The sequence below is a fragment of the Cryptomeria japonica genome, chromosome 2, assembly GCF_030272615.1.
Source record: "Cryptomeria japonica chromosome 2, Sugi_1.0, whole genome shotgun sequence".
In the NCBI taxonomy this organism is placed as follows: Eukaryota; Viridiplantae; Streptophyta; class Pinopsida; order Cupressales; family Cupressaceae; genus Cryptomeria; species Cryptomeria japonica.
In genome coordinates, this window is record NC_081406.1 from 49,887,557 (window position 1) to 49,906,036 (window position 18,480).

An 18,480-nucleotide genomic window follows, 5' to 3' on the forward strand; every position below is an offset into this window, starting at 1 on the left:
GAGAGGCCTAAGAGAGAAAGAAAAGTCAAAACTCAACTTGAGCAAGGTAAATCTACATCTGTTCCTTCATTGACAACAAAACAGTCAATTGATGAAATAATTGTGGATAGAAATTTGGAGAATCTTAGAGCCTATTGTGAGAAATTAAATGAAGTTGATCAAAGAAAAGTTGAAAAGCTACTGTATTATACATGCACAATTTTAGCAAGACATTAATTGAGTTGGAGAAGACCATTCCTAGGGATTTGTACAACCTTATAGATGCAAGGAGAATGACATCAAGTAAGATTGAAAAGGAAATGAAGGCGAGATGTTTGCACCTATATTAATCATGATGAAGGCAAGAGGCTGATTGAGGAGGCAAACAAGAAGGAATTTTGAAGCAAGAACATAGTTAATAGGCTAATGATTGAAAACGTGGAAGAAGTGAGGAAAGAGACATAGGATATATGGAGGAAAATCATTCAAAATGATCCCTCGTACAAAGATGCATTTAAGTCCTCTCAGCCGAAAGAGAAGCAAGGTGTTTCTAGTGGTCAGAAGGATGAAAATTAGATTGAGGATCATCCAGAAGATCAGGGTAACACTACACTTGATGCTGAGACATGTGATATTCCTCCTATAGTGGACAACTCTGTAGCCCCTGAGATTCAATAGGTTGATACTGCACCAAGTGGCAATACCTGTGCAAAAGATAAAGGGGATGGAGAAGAGAAGAAGGATGCTGAGACTGCAGAGACAAAGGTTGGAGAGTCTGACAAAGGCAAAGGTGTAGCTGATCTGATACTTGTCACTCCTTTGGTTACAGGGACCCCACCTCAGATCCCTATCAATCTTGACGATCCATTGAACCTTGGAAAGATGTCTCCTGCGAAAAAGATCATGCTCGCAGCTGCTGTTCAACCTCAGGCTAGCCAGGATCTGGTGAAGTCTGAATCTGAGGACAAGAAGCTAATTTTGATGTCAATAGATGTTTTGCAGAAGGTGGCTCCAAATGTGCAGTTAGATTCCAATAATAGCTCCTCTGGTAAATTATTGCAATTGATTAACAGTGTAAATACAAGTTTTGATTCTTTGGAGAAGACTGCTACCTAGAAAGTTTTGGATAAATTTAAGGATGTTAGGATACAAACATTTCGAAAGATGATTGAGGATGATAGAGTGAGACTAAATAAGAGACTGCAGATTATTTCTGATACATTATCAGAAGGCAGTAAATTGTATAAATCTTTCCTAATTTTGCCTAAGTTCACTATTGATATAGACAAGCAAATAGGTATTTGCCAGGGCAAGCTTGCTGGTATTTCCCAGGGCAAGCCTGCTGGTATTTCCTAGTCTTTTGATCCTAATGTAACTCTAACCAGAAGTGTTGAAGGGAAGATTATAGCTTTGAATGATCAGATCTCAAGCCTCCAAGCAGACAAAGACAAAATTTTGAGAAAAGTAGGTGAACTTCGGAACTTGATTGCCCCTCGGTTGGACACCGTGTTGAGTAATAAGGTAGATTGTATGATGGATATGGCCCGACCTGTGCCATCTGACCTAAGGGAATTAGAGATTCATGCCATTGTATTTAGTGCATTCATCACTATTTTGGATAACTTGAAGAGTGGGTGGGATACTCACCAAGGATTTTTGAAGACTATTTATGCTGACATCTTCAGGTATTTGTAAATATCTCAATTTTGGACAACACCCCATCTTTGGCATTGCTGTCAAAGGGGGAGAGGAACGGTGAAAAATGTACAGTATTGAAGAGTGTAATTCTTTGTCTAAGGGGGAGCCTTAGAAATTCTTTTGATTCTTTTGAACTGGTGTACAATGCTCAACACTTAGTCATTTTTCACGAGTGTTGACATCAATGCCAAAGGGGGAGATTGTTGGCAATTGACACTCATTCGGTGGCTTCTGGTGGCTAATTATTGGTTAAGGGTTGTCATTGATGGAAAATATTCATAGAGATTTGATCCAGTGATCATAATTCTTCTTATCTGGAAGCGGGTGTTAACCGGTATTTCAAAAAGAACAGAGCATTTTTGGGTCCGAAAGCTTTCTGGTGATTGTGGTGCATTGAATCATGCTTGGGATGATTGGGCCGACTTAGAAGTATCATTTTATTATTGTTTTGGTGATCCACATTTATCTTTGGTGATCCGGTCAAGACGAATTGAGACTACATGTTACACTAGCATGCCAACATGAGAAATGACCTATTTTGTGGTTGCCGATATATAAGTTTTGTGTGGATGATCTTTTTGGTGAATGGTGCGATTGTATGCAAGTGAGAGGTGATCAAGAATCCATTTTGGCACAGTTTCACGTGCACATTCTTGATCCGGTAGCTAACCGAGACATAGAACATAGCAGAACATAGCATAATAGACTAGGTGATCCAGTCAGTGTATTCAGTACTTAACCAAAACTCATCTAGGCATTGTAGATGCTATTCCAGAGTTCATTCATTGTAATTCATCACTGTAATAACTTTGTAAGTCAGTGAGACTTCCCTGAGGGTTGTAGCCTTCTGGGTTATTGTAATTAAGCAGTGATCTCTAGGCAGTGTGCCTGAATGCCTGTGCATTCCCGTTTTGTAATATTGTTTTGCTACTGGCCATAGTGGAATAATATTGTGGGTTCAAATCCCACCGTGGTTTTTCCCATTTGGGTTTCCACGTAAAAATACCGGTGTTATGATCTTGTGGTTGTTTGTTTTATGTTTCTGCATTTCAGTTTCAAGTATTTGCTTCCGGTGGTTGAAAGTTAAGTTTGAAAATATGCTAACTGGTAGATCACTGATTCACCCCCCCTCTCAGTGATCCCCAATTCCAACACAATTGCCAACAATCCCTACATCCCTACTTGTGCTAGTTAGCGCCAATTGCATTTTGACACATCTATGTGCACATGGAACTCTTTATCCCAATTCGGGTACGCCAGGATCAGTGCACTCACCAGCCTGGACTTGAGTTCGTTGAACGCCCTGCTCATTTCCCCATGTGAATGACTCACCTTTTCTTGTTAGTATGTCTAATGGGTAGGAAATGTGCATGAAGCCCTTGATAAACCTTATGTAGTAGCTGTTGTGTCCTAAGAAGGACTTCACCTTTGTGACATTTTTCGGGTTCTCCATCTCGACAATGACGCCTATCTTATCTGGGTCGATCTTCAGTCCTTCTTTGCATACTATGTGATTGAGCAGTTTCCCTTGTGGCACCATAAATCTATACTTCTTGGGGTTTAGTGCCAGTTGTGTCCTCTGACACCTTTCCACACACTCTCTCAATGTAATGAGGTGAGTTTCTTGCAAGCTATATATTGACCAAACATCCAAGAAGGCTTAAAAATTTTCCACGGACATTTTATAAAAAATATGCTGTATGATCCTCTAGAAGGTGGTTGGAGCGTTGCATAGGCCGAACGACATTCTATTGTATGCGTACATCCCATCCTCTACCACAAATATGGTCTTCAACTTGTCCTCTGCTATACTTATTTGATTGTACCCGAGAATCCATCAATAAAGGACTACATTTCATGCCCTGCCACCTCTTCTAGGATACTGTCAGTGAACGGGAACGGGAATGGTTCCTTGTTCATGACCACATTCAGGCATCCAAAATTCACACAAATCCTTATTTGATTGACTTCCTTCTTTGAGGATATCACTATTGGCGAGACCCACTCGCTCGTTTCCACCTTAAAGATTATTCCTGCCTCCAACATCTTGTCAATCTCTTCATTCATCTTGGTAGCATAATTCTTGTTCATCTGCTACAACCGCTTCCTTACGAGTTGACACCTAGCATGGGAGGCATTCGATGTATGCCCTTTAGGTCCTTGTACGTCTAGGTGAGCACATCCTTAACTCCATGCAAATGTTAAATGTGATTGCCTTAAGTATGGGGGTTCCAATCATCTTTGACCAGAATAATTTTTGGGTTAATCTTCATCGCCAAGGTTCACTTTCTTTACATCCAGTTCCTCATATTTTATTGCTATCTCTTTCAAACCAGTGGGCTAGCGTGTCATCCACCCATGCCACTCCCTCCCAGTATTCTCCGTACTTCGGGGGGAAAGCAACCTTTTCCGTACCTTCACCGACCTCCTTGGTCTCCCTAATTTCCAACATGTTGCAACTCGGGTGGAAGACCTCATATTCCCCCATCTACCAGTGAAACAACCCATTCAAAGAACTGGTTTCGTCCTCTTAGCAACCTTCCAGTTCCAACACTCCGTCATTGGGTTCCATCTTCCTCTTTCCATCCTTTGATCCCCATTCATAGTCATGAGAGTTATCAAAGTTTGAATAAGAGAATGCCAACTCCTAATGGCTTGATTCTTCAAATCAATGACATACTTCCACCCTTCGCTCTCGATGGAGAGTGTGTTCTTCTTCTAGTTATGATTCATCTTGGCGGTGATCAACCACCCTCGTCCATGGAGGGAAAAATATGCCTTCTTTTCCAGTGGCATGACCATGAAGTCCAAAATGAAGGATTGAGTGCCAATAATGACCGTTTGTGCCATGAGCGTCCCAATAGGTTTGATACCGTGCTAGTCGACACCTACCAATTGGAAGGTTGGCGGCCAGAGTGTTGGCTTGTTGATGCCCTTCTAGGTTTCTTCAGGCAACACATTCACTCGAGAGCCTCCGTCGACAATGGTGTCGGTCAACCTCCGTCCCATGATTTCCATTTCCACCATTGCCGACTTCCTTCCAATCCCTACTGTGAGTAACATAGGATCAATAACCAGGTTGTCAGGTGATTTCGCTGTTGGTTTATTGTGTTCCTGGCTGATTGGTTCTACTTCAACTACATTGTTGATGGCTACCTCAAATTGTGACATAGTTTGTAGAAGGTCTGCCACCCGTACAAGTATGGTGGCTTGCAACATCTGTTTCACTATGGTTTTCTCGAACTCCACCTGTAGTGGAGTATTGGCAGCTTCATGTGAGAGCCTTCTTTCTTCTGCCATTGCCCATTCAACATCTGCCTTTGCCTCTTGGAGCCTTTTCTTCTCTGTACGCGGATCAAGGTACAATGCTTTTTTTGTTTGGAGCCTAGTGATTACTAGTACTTCCTTGCTTGGCTCTTTTATGTCCAGCATGTTCACTCCTTTTTGCTTCGAGCAGTCTGCATCCTCATGGTTTCTCGATGCACACCACTTACACAACAAACTCCCACTATTGTTAACACTCTGACATTCACGAATGAAGTGACCTCACTCATTGCACTGTATAATGGGCCTCCCCTTCGCATCATACTGGATTTTACTTCTCGGCATGTTGTTGTTAGACCGATTGTTCCCTCGTCAATTATTACGATATCCACCTAGCGAGGCATTTTGAGTTTGTTTGTGGTTTGGGTGGTGTGGTTGGCAGGGTAGCTTGTTCCCCTTGGACAAAGAGCACTTGTATGCTCCTTGGTTTCAAGTTGTACGTGCATTCCTTGATGGAATAACCCAATACCTAGCACATCGCAGATTGATTTTTTGAGCAAGTTCCCTTGGTATGACCCTCTACCTTGCAGTTGGTACACCACACTTCCTTTCTCTCCTTGGCACTCTCCTTTTTTGTCTTCAATTCTTTCATCATTCGTAGTATGTCTCTTTGAAGAGCTTGTATGGTTTTAGACTCTTCATCACTATGCACTCTTGCTTTTCTTCCCTTTGGATGTCTTAGTTTCACTCTCGATAACAACTGCCCGGTTGTACACTTTAGCATATGAGGGCGGAGGACCAACTATCATCTTTCTCTGTAGGGATGGAACAAGTCCTTCCACAAACCACCTTTTCTTCAATCCATCAACCGATTGGTGTTCCATTTTGCTCAACAATTTTTAGCCTTCGATTATACACTTGTACACTCACTTTTCCCTTGCTTGGTATTATAGATTTCAAGCACAATCTCATTGGCATCTCTCAAAAGTTTGAACTCCTCCTCAAATGCCTTCTTTAGATCAATCCATGCCACCTTGCTCTTAGCGTCGAGGTTTGTGTATCAATCAATGGCAATCCCCTGAAGAGTGGCAAGAAATGCCTTTAGCTAGTAGTCCTGCTCATCTAGGCCATTTGCCTCCAATATAATTATGCATGCTTTACAATGCAGTATGGGGTCCTTCGATCCATCTCTCGAGAAATTTGGAAGTTTCTGCCTCTTTGGGTTATTCTAATTCTGCAACATTGTCCTTGCTTGGAAGGTATTGTGCGTTCAACTAGAATGTCTCGTCCTCTCTTTGCATTCCGATGCCTCTCTTGTACTCTCGGCCATGCGCGAGCTCTCTACACGTCCACCTTTTACATCTTCCACACCTTGGTCACCTTCATTTCTGTAGTATGTTCTTCCTAGAGTCTTCGGCTTAGACCCTCCTATTCTTGATTGCTCCACTAGGGATAGGTTTCTGATTCGGTATAGGTTGGTTTCAAAAATCTCGACAACCTTGGCTTTGAGGTTATATGCTTCCTCTTCGTCACGTTCGAAGTGTTTAGATGGGTTGTTCTTAGACTCGGTTCTGGACTTTTCAGTCGACGTCAAGTGTGTGGCCTAGTCGATGAGATCTTCCTCTGCTACTTCTCTCCGGACTTTCCGAGACTTCAACAAGTTCCTGTAATCACTGCCTCCCCTTAGTTTGTTCTCTTACACAGAGATCTCCGTACCGATCCCTCCCTTGCCTCTCGAGTGGTTCTAGTACATCGCCAGTCTTTGTTCGATTGTAGGGGCATTAATTGCCAAAGGTATGTCGTTTGCTCATATCCCTCTCCTCTTCCCTAGGGTTCCGTTCCTCGTACCATTGCAATATTTTCTACCAACGACATTCACGATTACTTTCCTCCCTTCGATCTTGTAGTTCGATTAGATTCTGTGCCAAAAACGTCAAAAGACTTCCGAGAAGATCGAAGACAACGGTACACTGTGAGTTCGCCACGCATCGTGCCTTTAGGGACCATTCTCTCTCAAGCTTCCCTCGGCACGTACTAGGTGATCAAAACCTCTCATAGGTCCACCAAGTCTTCCGTCAATTGATCCTCTCGTACTTCAGCCTGCGTCACTTCTTGTGTATCACTTTTCGTTACTAGTAATTGTTGTTCAAATGATCGACCCATTATACATGCCTGCTCCCTGTCACCATATTGATCTCTGAGTTTGTATTGGCAATGGCACCAAAATATTTACTCCCTACAATGTGAGTTCTCAGATTACTAGAAGTAAACAAAATGTAACAAGTACATGAATAGTAACAACATTTATCATTCACCGAACAATTGACATAAAATATAACTATTATTTCAACATTTAAATTGGATACAACAACAATGCTCTTGTTCCCGTAACACAACATATATATACCATCTGGTGGTTGGCGAAGATACCAATCGTCGCCAACTACCAATGAATCCCTACAAGAACATTACATGGCTAATTATTAACTAAACATAACCAAGTATTATTCATATGCCGACAAATTACCTCCAACATATATCAACTTCAATATCTTTGAGTCCAAACACAATTTACTAAAGATTCAAAGCTTCACAAAATTGCAACCCTTAAATTCATATTCCATGTAATAACTTTCTTATTTCCTTCTATTGTTTGGTCTTTTTGTTGACCATGACCAAGACAATCACAATTTAAAAAAGATGAAATTTACAATTTCTTAACAAGTAACTTTACCTATAGATAAGGTGTACTTTTTTCAATACTTAGGTTTTTGTAATACCTTTATATTCTCTAGGCTTTTTGTTGAGCATGACAAGGACAATCAAATTTTGTAAAAATTGAAATGCACATTTTTCTCAAAAGTAAATTTATCTTGATAAGATTCATATTTTTTGGATAACTAAATTCACCTCATGGGTTCTATAGACCCATTTAGTCATATGAATGTTCAAAATCAACTCTCCTCTAAATTTATTTAGTTCCTTTCTATTATTATTTGTTTTTTTTTGGTGTAAAAGTAATGTTAAACTTAGGTTTGCTTTACGATTGCAATATTAATTATCTAAAACCAACATTGTTTTTCTAACATTGTTGAAGTGCATATGTCATGCCACTATTATTTTGGCAACTGATGTATGCATTTTGCACATATCATCCTTCGATATGTTTACACCAACCTACCTTAATTCCCTCTCATAAATAGTGCTAGTGGACATGGGATTTAGTGGTGAGCCTTGTAGAGAATAGATATGGTTATATTAGGCTCTTCATAGTTTTCAGTAGCAAGAGATATGTATTATTTCTTTAATAGTGAGCCTTGGTCCAAAGTTGTATTATTGCATTTTCATTTGCCTTCTTGAAGTTGAATTATTTATTGTGAATGGTAGTTAGGTGCTAATGTTTGTAGTTGTTCGACATGGTCAAGCCTTTGATGTGAACATGATGTCAGAGTAGTCTTGTGTTCCATGCCTTCCTTTTCAATTTTGAATCCTCCATATAGTAATTTTACCTTTTTGTTTTGGAAATTTCATCTTTTTTTCATATTAAATGTTAAAAGAGTGATGCAAATATTCAAAATGAATTAGTGATCAAGATAGTTTTCGGACAATATTCTTTAAATCAATTAATTTTGCCTTTTTGTTTTGAAAATTGTCTTTTCACTATGATTTATCCAGCCACCTTGTGCTCATGGAGTTGTAAATTGAAAACATATCATCCACTTGTCTTAAGAGGTGCCAATATTTGTCAATTTGATCCACTAAAAGAAAAAATAGAACCTATCAACATCCTATTGTACAAAAAGCAGTACAATTGCTAGTTACATTATTGTTTTGGCTTGAGACATTACACCTAATCAAACCCATTTTAAGGACTACACCATCCACAGATAAATGACAAATGTATATATACATCATACTTTTTAAAGGTTACACAAATGTGAAGGTGCTTCTTAAACAATCGACCATCTTGGAGTGAGAAGCTGGCTTCAATTTTTCCAACCTCTTGTTCCTCCGATCTCTTTTGTGACCTACTTAGTCCTTTACCGCTGACATGTTCTTTGCTTTTCATCTTATCCATTGTGTTCTACATTTGCATCATAACCACCTTCAAGCTTTCACTTTTCATGGCAAGCGAGACACTAAGCATCAAATAACAAATATTCAATCAAATTGTGTGATACAATATAGTTAAAATTTATAAATTCTCTTTCTGTGAAAACCTCTCACAAAGCAAAATAAAAGCCACAAGTAAGCATTAGGTGTCAATTTCCACAGTAATGCATCTTTTACATGAATGACTTCAATTCAAAAATTATTTGGAAAGGAAAAATAATAATTGTATGAGATCTGAAACCTTGACCTCCAAGTTTGTAGGATTTGAATATTTAATCTCACATACCCAATTCACTGCCTCAACGAATCATCAATTCTAGCCAATTGAGGACTTCATTTCAGAAATTATTGATAGACAATTAGAAAAGAAAAACAGATGAATTTATTACAAAGTCATACTGTGCAATATCAATTGTATACCCTTAATGTTGTCATGCATACAGCACGTAGACAATTGAACTTGGTCTGCACATATCAACTATTTTTCATTCCCAGAAATGCTCTTTCCCTTCACATAGAGATTGGCACAGCTGCAAATCAAGATCTTTCCATTCGACTATCTTTATTTCTGCCACCTTATGTGGGTTCTCCTTTGCTTTCACTTCCCCTCTATAGACAGATTGTCCAAAAAATTGTTGAGGATGACGGGAACCAGTTTGATTATATTATTTAATTTAAAACAGATTTCTACAGCATTTTGAAGGAGAATATCAACAGATTTTCCTCTCAATCACCTCATTCAAAAGTCTTTCAAAACTATATAGTATTCACCTTCTACCATAGTTATTAACTCCAATCAACTCCGCATATTAGTTTAGCCCACAAAATTTACTGCGGAGTTGATTGGAGTTTAGCCCACCAAAAAATTACCACATAATAACCAACGACCATATGAAGAAAAGTTTGGAGATTGAGTTTATGCTGGGGCTTTTGAACTGTCAGCAAGAGTTCAACAGTAATATAACATTTTAATATCACACCTTTAATTTATGGCTGCCACAAATGGAGCACTGCATACCAGCACCTTAAAGAAAAACAATTAACTTGACTTTATACAGCACAAACTGTTACAGCCATTCCTTTATGAAATGTTTTCCATCTCATTTCAAACTTGAATTACAGGTTATATGGATGGATCCTCTGATACCATATTGAAAATGGTAAAGCATACAAAATAGAAACTACACAGAAAACTACATTATTACACCGTTATTACAGATACAAAATGCTATATGGTATATTAATTTTATTGGGGGGTAGGTTTTACATTGATTGTGTTTGATTTTATAGGAGCCTCTTGCTATCAACTAAACAAACTAAACTTATCAATTTCATAGAGACCAGCTCCTGAATAACTACTAACAAACGCTAACATATTACTTATTGCAAACTACCCTAACACTAATCGTTTATTTATTTATTTCGTAACTATATTATAGATGTAATATAAAACCCGACATGAACACATAGATTGATATTTACACTGTGCATGCTAGGTAAATAGCCATAGCCATCGCTTTTTGCAACATAAATCTGCAACTCAAGGGAACAATCAGTAATTCGTTCGAAATACTCATCTTTAACTTGATTATATTTAAGTAGATTTTGTTTTCCTTTATTATGGCGTTATTCAAACTAATTATAGTCATAGAAAATATAGAAAAGATATCTGCCTTCTGAAATTTTATATTGACTAATAAATTGCAAGTAAATGTGTGTATCCAATCTCATCTTATGGCTAAGCTCTGAAACTCGCACCAACCAACGAAAATGCAAATAAATCTAGGAAACTTGACCAAAAGAAAGAAAGAAAGCACTGTATAAAGATCTACGAACTGCAAAAACTTCAATAGCTACGGAGAATTTTTTACAAGTTCCTTGGAGCAAAAGCCGCCTCTAGTCTTCATCAAAATTACTGCCATGTCAATGGTCGAGCATGATTATTTTCTTGTAATTGTAAGAGTATTAATTTCTCCTCTGAATACTATTAGAGAAAAGAACAAAGTATCGTAAGCAAGTGAGTATTTGCAATAAATGCTTACAAGACAATAAATGGTTAAAAGACACAAACTTCATCACGTTAATTTAATAAAACCATATTGTATTTCTCTGGCCATAAAATTTTAGCCTGAAAGATGCACGTTAGATGCTGGATACGGAACATGGATGTGGCATGGTATGTGGTCCAGTTGCATTATAAATTTATAAGAACAAGTAAATTGCATCTTGTGACTTTGCTGAATAGTATCCGATTTGCGCCAACATACAAAAAATTCAAGCAAAATTAATATTATTCAGCACGGTTTCCTGCCCAAAATCAAAAGCTTTTACCTTCCATCCAAAATTAATATTTGATCAGCAATTTCTGATCAATTATTCGACTGAGATACATCCAGAAAATATATGGATTATCAACAAAGCTTTTGGAAGTGGATCTCAAATAAAACAGCTGTATCTGAAATACAGAATTGAAAAGGAAATCTGCACAAACTGAAGTTCACCTCAATGAAAAAGAGAATCTAGCAACGATGAAGCGGTGCTTGCCAAATATCTAAGTCCTGGAAGCGTCTTAATCTATTTGCTGGTGGACTTGTATCCTGTCATTTAATAAAAGCACACAGCATTATTAAGTGGAGATTATTTCACAGCCCCAGAAACCTTCTTTTAATAAAAAAGTAAAAATATAGAAAGCAAATTGTGCAACACTACGGAAATGTATACTTTATGGAAACTAAATTATCACCAATGTTCCGATCTTTGATTATGAACTTAGACTCATAGTAATCTTCACTCCTTTTGGTATTGAAAGATCATCATTCACTTGCAATTCTAGTTTCATACAACTGATCATTCTTTTTGGTATTGAAAGACCATTCGCTTGCAATTCATTGCTGCTATTTCTAAAAATAGCTGTGTATATTTGCTGTTATATTAAATGTTATTGCAGCAATATTGCTTTATATGCCTTCCAACTAACTTGCAAAAACACCCTAGACAGAATGAGTGTTATCATTCACTTCCTAAAGCTAGGTGATAGTGCCTAGATTGGTCTTGAAGGAGGAGTTGTGATTTTATTTTTGTTTTTTTTTCTCTTTGGTTTAGGCTTTGCTGCAGCAAGGCGACATCATGAGATGTGGGTAGACATCGCAATTTCCTTATGGGCCACTTCACTTGTTTTTTTCTCTCTTCCTCTTTCTCAGGTTAGTTGGCTGGCATTATGTGTGAATTGTCATTCATATGAGGCTCATATTCTGAGGTAAGTGGCATGAGAATCCAATGACTCCCAAAGTTGGAATTATGAAAGTCATAAGCTTGTGCCTTACACATACTTCTTTCCGAGTGATTTCTACATTCTTTTTAAGGGGGGGAGGGGCGGGCACCAGAGCAGCAAACGGGCTTGGATTCTCATTGAATGTATATTGCCATGCGTGGAAAGGAACTATGCCATCAAAATCACTTAGGTCTCATTTTTAGCTCCAACTATTTTTATCTTAAATGTTAAGCCCATTGAATAACCATAGTTATAGCATGGGATTACTAATAGTCTGATTTTTCAAGGTTCAGGTGGTCTCAAGTAATTTTTTATTAGCACATTATATTCCTTTGAAATGATAGAGCAGCTAACATTTAGAATTTGAAAGTGCATTTGTAGATGGTGAGGGGCTGAAGTTGTGCAGTCAATACTGAACCATAAATTTACCATATCTCTAACAATCCTATCTACTCAATCATTAGATAAACTACAATTAACCCTAAATTCGCTGCCATTTTTTTGCCCTTTAAACCTAACATCCATTATATATTTATTATTCAATCAACATGAAACTAAGTGCATCACTAAAAAATAAAATATACATTATGTATTCTCAAAAGAATCAAATCCACATGATGAATTTAAATTTAAATTCAAACTGTAACCATGAGAAAAGATATATCATATTTTAATTTTCTCATTAATAGAATGTAGTACAAATATTAAGGAAACAGCAGTAACTTACCAAATATCGTTCCATAAAATCGATATAATTCCACCATTATCACATGCAAGTATGTCTAATCATGCAGTAGCTTACCAAATATAATTCCATAACATTACTATAATTATATCACTATCACATGCAATTATGTCTAATTATGCAACACTAGACTCTGGTGTGCTTAGACTAACAACAATGCTGTTAGCTCTACCCTACCTAGGTTAAGGCCACAAATTCCCCTTGGAATCCTCCTAAACTACTATTTGTTAGGACCACAAGGCTCTGGATAGACACTTGCAAACTAGGCATACTAAGTTTTACAAATTGAAGAGCCATAATCTGCGTGATATGATATGCCACTTGTCCATGACTGGTTTATGAAAATAGGTAGCTTTGAATTCTCTCTTGAAACCCTAGTTTGTTTTTGCTCTATGTTTCTAGCAGTGTCTTTCTTTGTCTTGGGAGACGACCAAATTCATATTGCATCCTAATATTCTCTTTCCATTTCACTATTGAAACCAATGCTACTCAGACTCAACAAGCTGATTTTGGATTTCGATTTGGACTTGGACTCGACACCCAGACTAAACAAAATGAAAAACCCAAGAAATTAAAAGATTTCGAGGGATTTAAAGCTTGTTTCATGCACCCTTTAATTAATAAACCTTAAAGACACAATAACCTCATCAAATAGAATCTACTTTGATCACATACACAAGTATGCATTGATCACATTAGTATAAACATAAATTTGAGCTGAAAGAAATAACACATTTAGATATATAAATTATAACTACTGTCAAATGTATACAAAACTAATGGAATATGAAATCCATGGAATCAAAAATTTCAAAATCCAAACAAATAAATTAAAAAAAAGCTAGAAGTCTATGGCTCAAAGGGGCCTCTATCACTCGGCCCTCTGTGTTGGCATCTAAGATAGGTCATGGATGATGTTGCAGCCATGATATCTACCTCTACTTAGTGACACCCACACCAACATCCAAGGTGATTGCTTGTGCTCTATCCTCCTCCATGCTTAGGGTCTTAAAAAATGGCTGTGTTTGTATCCGATACCATATCCGAATTTGTATTTGTATTCGTGTCCATGCAACTTTGTTCAAAATACAAACTTAACTCTTAAATCTTGCTTAAAATCAATAGTGAGCTCTTCCACTTCTTTGTAGACACCTCAAGATGGACCAAAAGTAGTTACAAACCTGCCCAAATGCAATTCAATCACTGATTTTTAATCAATCTCCTTGCTGGTTTCCTTACAATGCAATCCAATTTTCACTCAAAACTCTCTTTTTTTCTTCTCCTTTGGCTTAAAAATGAAATGAAATTGCTTTTAGGATAGAGGAGGCAATTATAAGTCAAGAAAAAAGAAGTTAACAAACTGAATTATATGTTTTTTGGTTACTTCTCAAGCCCAATCATGCAGCCAAGTCTTAAGGTCAGAACTAAGCCTAGACTCGGTGAGTTTAGCGAGTACTTGGCTGTTGAGTCTCCAAAACTTGCCAAGGGTGGCTTGCCTTGGGACTTGCCGAGTTTTGTAACTTTGATTGAAACCTTCATTGACGATTTGCTTTTTTGATTTCAATCAGCTAGTCTTGTTCCTTTTCAGTTTGCTAGTGTTAGGGACATGCATACGAATATATGTTGGCATTCTATTGTCATTATTGTGAACTGGTATTGGAGTTGTTGTTGGCATGGTGTTCTCATGGGTGTTACCGGTATGCAGGTAGGAGTATTGTTTGCTGGTAAACAGGAACAGAGAGGTGATCAAGCAACCGGTACGGACAATTGGAGAGGATCCCGGTGCTGCGGTTTAGAATGTATGCTCTTAACATTGGCATGAGTCTGTGATTGAAACCGCATCAAGTTTGGTGAACCGGAGAGCTCAGTTATAATTGACTGATATGAACTCTGTGAAGATGAATGAATACCGGTACAGTATGCAGGATTGTGTTGTATCAACCGATAAACATGACCACCGGTAAGCAAGCAAGGAACAAGTAGAAAGTAGATGTTGCATCAATCGGTAACCATGCAACATGTAATCAAGCAAGACTCCCACTGGATGAAGATGCTTTCACCAAATGAAGAGAAGGCATGATACTGGGATAGGGTAAGAAGTGAAGAGTTTGCCTTTATGGCAAACCGGTTGAGATGAAGTCCGGGCTGATAATGATCCTACTGACAGAACAGAGGAGAGCATGGCTTGAAGAGTAACAGGTTAATGGATAACCGGTAGGGCAAGAAGACCGGTAGTATAAGGTGTATATCGGTAGGGTGTTTTTGGTCGGTGATTGATTCTGAACCGACATAGTCAACTGAGGTGGATGCCAATGAAGATGACACGTAGGATCCAGGTGGCTAACGTGTAGTGGTGAAGAGTGTGTCGGTGAGGTGGTTGCTGACTAAGTCTGCATTAATTGTCGATTGCAGAAATCACGAAGGAGTTGCAAAGGACAGGGATTTGATTCTTTGACATCTTGATCGAAGAAGGACATCTGATCATCTTGTAGACCTAGAGAAGGAAATTGCTAGACCATTTAATGCGATTGACAAAAGCAGGGCCGATGTTTGCTAAAAATAGTAAACGTGTATTGGAAGAAAAGATTTGGCAGTACTGTTTGTTTTGATGTGGGTTGTCCATCTCAGAGATGAAATCCGATTTGATTTTGATACGGATTGGGTTGGTGAAGAAAACCTTAGGACGCAAGGTTTGATTTTCTGTTTTGGCGGGAAGGCCGTGTATAAATATGCAGATCGAAGATCTGAGTTGTTGATGCCAGTAGCCGAAGAAGAGTGTGTTTGAGCAATCAGAGAAGTGAACAGAATGAGTGAGATCAAAAAGATTCAAGCGACTAAGTATTTGAATCAGAACTGACAAGAAAGGTTTAACCGGTAAGAGGGATATAACCGGTAAGAGACAGAGTGACTGGTGGACTGTCATAGAGTTAACAGTCAAGTGAACTAGTAGTGTTTGAACTGGTAGGAAGGCATCAAAGAGTGAGTGAGTGTAGAGTGAGGATCAAAGGAAGTTAGGAAACGCAGAGGCTGACCGGTAAGGGATCAGAGAGAGTAAATAAACAACTGGTAGTAATAGATCCGGTGAGACAAAAAAGTGTAAAAACCAACAAAAGATATTGATTGCAGAAGTAACAAAATTCATTTGTAACAAGGAGATTTCATTGTATCTAAATTTATCTCATTGTATTTCACTGAGTGGGTGCTTGATGTAGGGGTTGGTGCTCAAAATAGTATTAGGGGTTGGTGCTCCTTTGGGTTAGTGCCCATAAATCATTAGGGGTTGGTGCATTAAAACTTTGTAAAACTATTGTATCATTGTGAGGCTGGATTGGAGCACTAGACTCTAGTAGCATCTCACCGAGGTTTTTCCCACATTGGCTTTTTCTCGTATATCCGGTGTTGTGTGATGCATTCTTTGTGTGTGTTTGATTACTAGTGTTTTCATTACTTTACCGGTTGTAAACACATAGTTGAAAATTGTTTAAAATCACTGATTCACCCCCCTCTTAGTGATATCTTGTGTTCTACAATATATGTATTAGGTATTGGCAAATTTCAAATTAGGTGCATATGCTTTGTAAGTCACACATGGTAAATTAGAATAAATGTATTTATTCCACATGCATGGGATAGTAGTAGTCTTTAGAAAGACTCAATGTATTTATTCAACATGCATGGGATAGTAGTAGTCTTTAGAAAGACTCTGTAATAACTTATAAAGTGTAAAGCATCTTGAATATTATAATAGGAGCTTATGCTCTTATTGGAAGGACCAGCCTATAAAAGTGGCACTGTAATCAGCATAAAATGCCTATTGTTATGTTTGATAATATTTGTAATCCGTCAATGTATTAACTATTTGTATTGAGTGGGTTGTCACTCTCGGGTAGTTAATGTGTCGGTTGGTTGACGGTTGTGTACCTCTCGACAACCGTCAGGTCCTTTAAATATGTTGTGTATCACCAAGGAAGGTAGTATGGTATATTCGGATTAATTGTAATCCTTGGCCAACCATCTCTAGTCTTCTTCTCTGTAATAATTTTATGTGTGAATAAAGATATATTTTACTGCTGTGTCTGGTATGCATTGTCATATATATTATTATTTCTTGTATTTCATTTATCAGATATAGTAGTAAACATTTTGGTGTCGTTGCCTTAAAAGAAATCGGGTCAGCCTTGAGTGATTCATGCCCTTAGACCCCAATAAAGGTGAGAAGAGGCCATAGGGTGGTCAAGACGAAGCGATTCGGTGATTCCTCAACCCTCGGCCCAAGGGAGCACAATTAGAGCCTGGAAGTACCTGAAGTGCTGAGATGCTAGAGGTGGACATGTAGAAGATGTGCATGTGGCCAAGAGTGCAAGGAAAACACCGGAACATAGTAGTCAAAACAGTCCACCTAGGTCCGACACACTTGAAAGTACCCAAAGTGTTGGGGATGTTGGAGGTGGACATGTATAGGACATGCGCGTGGCTGAGAGTGTAGGGAAAGAACTGGAACGTAGTGGTCAAAACAGTCCACCCAGGTCCAGCATACAAGGGAATCAGTAGGCGAGAAACCAATTTGCACCATATTGGGAACTTGTCCCTCGCCGAGGAACTGAGAATAAGGGGGCTTGAGATGAAGACTCCAGGGAGGAGAGAGTATAGAAACGAAGAAGGTGATCAAGGTGTAGAAGATGTAGAAGGTGGACGCGTAGAGAGCTCGTGCATGGCCAAGAGTACAAGAGAGGCATAGGAACGCGGGCAAGAGCAAGATGGTCCAATCTGGTCGAATACAAACAGTACCTTCCGAGTGAAAACAATGATGAACACCCAGGAGAAGTAGAAACTCCCTAAATTTATAAGGGATGGATTGGAGGATCCCGTAAGCCATTGCAAGACCTGCATAACAATATGGGAGGCAAATGGTCAACATGATTACTGGTTGAAGGCATTCCCCGCCAACCTACGAGAAATTGCCATCGACTGGTATACAAACCTAGCAGCTCAATACAAAGCATCGTGGAACGAATTGAAGGCATTTCAAGATGAGTTTAAATTGCTAAGAGATGACAATGAAATTGTTGCAAAAATTTACAACACTAGGCAAGGGAAGAACAAGAACGTGTGAGCATACAATCGTAGGCTCAAAGAACTGTTGAACAAGATGGAGAACCAACCAGTTGAAGATGAGGTGGTTCATTGAGGGATTGATCCCCTCATTGCGCAAGAAGATGAAAGTAGTGCCTCTGTCCTCTTACGTCGATGCTTACAATTGGGTGATGTACATCGAGAGTGAAACCAAAACATCCTCTCAAGGGAAGAGGAAGATTGATGATGACGAGACCACCAAAGGTAGTAGTGATGAAGAATCCAAAACGATATAGGCCCTTCGACGAGATATGTTGAGAATGAGGAAAGAATAGAA

At 38.5% G+C, this 18,480-nt stretch overlaps 1 protein-coding gene across 4 annotated transcripts in view; it reads right to left on the reverse strand.

Moving 5' to 3' along the window:
- Positions 1-8,601: 8,601 nt before the first annotated feature.
- LOC131046168 (ATP-dependent zinc metalloprotease FTSH 12, chloroplastic) overlaps positions 8,602-18,480 on the reverse strand; it is a 316,628-nt gene continuing 306,749 nt past the window's right edge. For 2 of the 4 annotated variants that reach the window (XM_057979843.2, XM_057979840.2), the window contains exon 19: positions 11,108-11,651. In XM_057979843.2, the coding sequence (XP_057835826.1) occupies positions 11,574-11,651 (78 nt within the window). In that variant the 3' untranslated portion in view covers positions 11,108-11,573. Of the gene's footprint in view, positions 9,081-11,107; positions 11,652-18,480 lie in introns of those variants that run through there. The other 2 variants (XM_057979841.2, XM_057979842.2) reach the window with 2 other exon arrangements.